Raw genomic sequence first — 4,889 nt, 5'->3', positions numbered from 1 at the left:
TTTCACATATAGCAAACATAAAAATCATATTTGTATGTTATAACTATAGTTTGCATAATTGTGCTTCATAGCAAACATCCAATTTTATACAAATTGTTTTGTTTTATATAAATTCATTTATATATTGTAATTTGTATAATAAGATCTATATTTGTATAATTATAAGTGTATAAGACGAAAATATATGTATTTATATATACACTTGTCTCTCGCTTTATACAAACACAAATGCATTTTATACATTTGTATACCGAATGGGTAATTGTATACCAAAAATGGCTAATTGTATATCGAACCAGATGGTAAAAAAATGGGATGTTTGCTGCGAATCACAAATAAAATAAACTATGATTCTAACATTTAATTTGAATTAATAGTTTGCTATTTCATACAATTTTCCCTATATATATTCGTATGATATTTTTAATTTTAACATTTTATCTGACATTTTTAAGCATTATCTAAGAAAATCATTTAATGTGAATAATATTTGAAAACAAGTATTTTAAATATACTTTTTAATTCAAAAAATAAAAATCATCACGATTGGTTATAAATGTATATACTTTCACACTGTTTTTGAAGGGATAAATATACTTTCACATTTTGTTCGGAGGGTTGTTAATTATACAATATTAAAATATTATGTTTATTTTTATTGTTAATTAAATATATCATATTGTTTAAGTTTAAAAGTTTTATTATTTATTTTTTGAAATCCCTGAATATCCATAACTTCTGTCATAAATCTCAACCCTTCGGATAAAAATTACATTCTATAATAAATATTTTGTGGTAGCATGAGATGTAAATAGCTCACTAATACATAAGATGTTAATTGTATTTGACAATCACATGCCACGAGTTCATGACTAAATAGCAGATCGGGGCTGGATCAGATCTCAGCCTTCTATATGGAAGACTCACCCCCAACCAATCAACCATATCGTTGTGGACATTCAAAATATTAATGCGTGATATTATATAACCAAAACATTATATATTCGCATAAACAATACACCTATAATTGGCCACGGCGATGACCAGTTCTTTCTTTACTTCTTCCTCCTACATATTAAAATCGTCCCCATTTCTCTCTCTCAAAGCTCCATTAGAATCAGCTAGCAGCGCCGCCCTAACATCCCTATTTTTTACGGCAGCGTCTACAATTCCGGCAGACCATTACGACAACGTTTACTAGTTTCCTTCATTCCAAATGGGCCAATCTTCCTCAGCTCACGGCTTCTCCCCCACCGATTCCAATTATCCCCACCACCGTTGTTCCGGCACCGGCCATTCCCAATCGGAATTTTTCTACCCTACACTTTCCGAAGAAGACGATTTCCCCATTTCACAACCCTGTGAAAACCGAGATTACACTGATGGTCTTCCTGACGAATGTTTAGCCCTAATTTTCCAGTCCTTGAGCTCCGGTGATCGGAAAAGATCTTCCCTTGTCTGCCGGAGATGGCTTCTGGTTGAAGGGGTTAGCCGTCACCGGCTTTCTCTCAACGCAAAAGCTGAAATCATTCCGGATATACCCACCATCTTCTCTCGTTTCGATTCCGTCACCAAACTCGCTCTCCGATGTGACCGAAGATCGGTTAGCATCAACGATGAAGCTTTGATCCTCATCTCCCACCGATGCGTTAACCTAACGCGCCTAAAGCTTCGTGGTTGCCGAGATATCACCGATTTGGGAATGGCTTGTTTGGCAAAGAATTGTGAGAAATTGAAGAAATTCTCTTGTGGGTCTTGTATGTTTGGAGCTGAAGGTATGAATGCTTTGCTTATTAACAGCATTTCACTCGAAGAACTCTCTGTTAAACGTTTACGGTGTATGAATCATACTGTATCTGTTGAACCGATTAGCATTGGATCTAATGCTGCTTGTTCGCTTAAATCTATATGTTTGAAAGAGCTTTATAATGGACAATGTTTTGGACCTTTGATCATGGGATCGAAGAATTTGAAGACGTTGAAATTGTTGCGATGTTTGGGTGATTGGGATAGAGTCTTGGAGACGATTGCAAGTAGGGAGAATCATTTAGTTGAGATTCATTTAGAGAGGGTTCAAGTGAGTGACATTGGACTCAGGGCGATATCCAAGTTTTCGGACTTGGAGATTCTTCATTTGGTGAAAGCTCCTGAATGTACAGATGCTGGAGTTGTTGATGTGGCTAGACATTGTAAGTTGTTGAGGAAGGTTCACATTGATGGATGGAGGACGAATCGAATAGGTGATGTTGGTTTGGGTGCCATCGGCGAATATAGTGTAAACCTCAAGGAATTGGTAATTATGGGTTTGAATCCTACGGTGACTAGTTTATTAGCCATTGCTTCTAATTGTCAAAAGTTAGAAAGATTAGCACTTTGTGGTAGTGAGAGTATTGGGGATGCTGAAGTAACTTGTATTGCTACAAAATGTATGGCTTTGAAGAAGCTTTGTATTAAGGGATGTGAGGTAACAGATGAAGGGATTGTGTCTTTCGCGTGGGGATGTCCTAATTTGGTGAAAATTAAGGTTAAGAAGTGCAAGAACGTAACTGGTGAAGTTGCAGATTTGTTGAGATCAAGAAGGGGATCTTTGACGGTGAATCTTGATGTTGGGGAAGTTGATGTGGAGGTTGTGGATGGTAGCGCTAGTGATGGTGGAGCATTAGAAGAAGGCATAGAGTTTCCGCCGATTGCAAGAACTGTTCCCATCCTTGGTGCTGGTGGTGTCGTTGATATTGATACCCCATCGACCGGTAATTTTGGTCGATCATCATCATCTACTTCAAGGATTGGCTTTCTTGGAGGAAGGGGCTTCGTTGCTTGCACTTTCCGTAGGTGGTCAAATGGTAACGCCAATGAGAACTTATGAAAATTGTGAACACAAGTTAGAACAGAGAAAACACTCTGTTCAACTTCATTTTTAATTGAATCAATAGAAAAGTGTGGATGTGCGACTTATCTCTCCTTCGTTTGTGTGTTTGATAATTGCTTTTTGAAAATTTGATATGTAACCATAGATGCATTTAGAATCTTAGAAGTCACTTCTTGGATGATGAAATCTATCCCTGCTCTATTGACAATTGCATTATAGAGTGCTGTCTTGAACCATGTATACTGTTGCTTCTGGTATGTGAATCAAATAGATATTGTTCCATCGTCTAAATGTCATCAAGGACAGTGATCATTATGCATGTTCATTGTCATTTTGCTTCAAGAATGGAGTAATACATGTCGAAGCACCTTTCTATATTACCAGGAATGCACATATTACTTCGACTGCTAGACCCTCCTCTTCCCTCTTTTTTATTTTTCCGAGAAAAGATCGATCTCCAAGATTCCCCTCTCCTAAAAGTTGAATTCTGCAACTTGAAGAAATGAAACAAAAAAGAAGAAAGAGAACAAGTCCTCAAGATTTCTCCTTTTGTAGCCTGGGTATTCATTATGTTGTTACCTTGTAGTCTTTGCAATTGATTTATATTTTATTTAAGAAAAGGTAAAGAATCCGATGCTCTGAAGATTGAATGGTCCAACAATGTTACTGTATAGCAAAGCAACTTTGTTTATTGGAACCTTTGTTACTTCTGCCCTAAATCCCATCATGCATTTGACAAAGATATGGCTTTGCTTGAAAGATTTATCAGAATATGTCATTTGGAGAAGGGCAAAGAAACACTCATGCTGGGCTTTGATTACTCTGTTATGGTTCAGGGAGGAATGATAATCTCTTTAATGATAAAAGACTACTCAGCAAGCCACATGATATCAATATTTGGCTAGGATGTCTACTTCCAAGTTGCTTAGAACCCAATTACAGCTTAAATGGATACCCCCTAAACCAAATTATTATAATCTCAATACCGATGGGGCCTTTACAAACACATCGGATAGTGGAGGCATATGAGGGGTTTTTAGGAACTCAGATGGTCGGCCATTGGATACTAGGCAACTGTATGCATATTCCTTATACTATAATTAGGGTCGTTCATGGTTATGGTTAAAAAATCGAATCAAACTGATTAAAAAAATCAATATTGTCACGCTCTGAGGCTACGCCCTAGACGTGGACGGCACTCGAGAACCATTTTTGGTCCCCAAGTGAATCCTTTTCCCGGCTGACTACTATGTTTAGCTTGGTCATGCATACCATGTTTTGTATTGTGTCCTCTTATGATCCATGTTTCATATTTTATAGCATATCCCTCATACTTAGTACACTCCATGCACTAATACATACTTGTGCCTACATTGTTTAACTAATGTAGGGTCTGACGATCTTCCTCCTCCTGCTCGTGGCTAGTGGCTTGACCATTTGAAATTTAAGACTTTGCGAGTTTTCATGTTCTGAGGACCATGCCACATTTACTTTGCTTTCATGTCTTTAGTTTTCGGATATTGTACGTGGTGTATGGGTTATGTCCCAACCACTTCTTTGAGATATTAAAATGACTTGTCGAGACTATGATTAGACTTCCACTTTATGTCAAAACTCTTTTATAATATGAGACGTTTTTCTTAAATTCCCATATTTTCTACTATGTTGTGTTGTATGTATATCAAGTGGCTTGTTTAGAGCCTCTCGAGGTCTTATACGCCTTGTCACATCTAGGGTGTACTTTGGGCTATGAAAAACTTGGTATTCAAAGAACAAGGTTTTAGAAAAGGTCCTAAGATGTTTGACAAGCCGTGTTGAGTAGAGTCTTGTTCATAAGTATGAAGCGCACCACATTTATGAATAGGAGGTGATACTTATCGTGACCAACGACACTAACCTACGGTATGAGTGTCTACGATCGTCGATAGTATAGTAACCCAACTAAAGGTTGGGGTCGTGTCCCAAGGGAGTGGTTTTGAGAATTGATAGAAAAATAAAATTTAGCTCTAACTAGTCGTAC

The 4,889-nt window shown here is 37.2% G+C and overlaps 1 protein-coding gene across 1 annotated transcript; it reads left to right on the top strand.

Annotated features, from left to right (window-relative positions):
* Positions 1-999: 999 nt before the first annotated feature.
* LOC102583494 (F-box protein SKIP2-like) lies at positions 1,000-3,249 on the top strand. The gene has a single exon (XM_006343134.2). It carries the CDS (start codon positions 1,217-1,219, stop codon positions 2,864-2,866), a length of 1,650 nt encoding a protein of 549 aa, XP_006343196.1. The 5' UTR covers positions 1,000-1,216; the 3' UTR covers positions 2,867-3,249.
* The last annotated feature ends 1,640 nt before the right edge of the window (positions 3,250-4,889 follow it).

This window comes from Solanum tuberosum, unplaced genomic scaffold, assembly GCF_000226075.1.
Source record: "Solanum tuberosum cultivar DM 1-3 516 R44 unplaced genomic scaffold, SolTub_3.0 scf00042, whole genome shotgun sequence".
Classification (NCBI taxonomy): Eukaryota; Viridiplantae; Streptophyta; class Magnoliopsida; order Solanales; family Solanaceae; genus Solanum; species Solanum tuberosum.
Note: the sequence above shows the minus strand (reverse complement) of the source record. Positions and strands in the feature narration are given on the sequence as shown.

Excerpts from the sequence above, each read along its gene's own strand:
- LOC102583494 (XM_006343134.2), top strand. The coding sequence starts at position 1,217 with ATGGGCCAATCTTCCTCAGCTCACGGCTTCTCCCCCACCGATTCCAAT.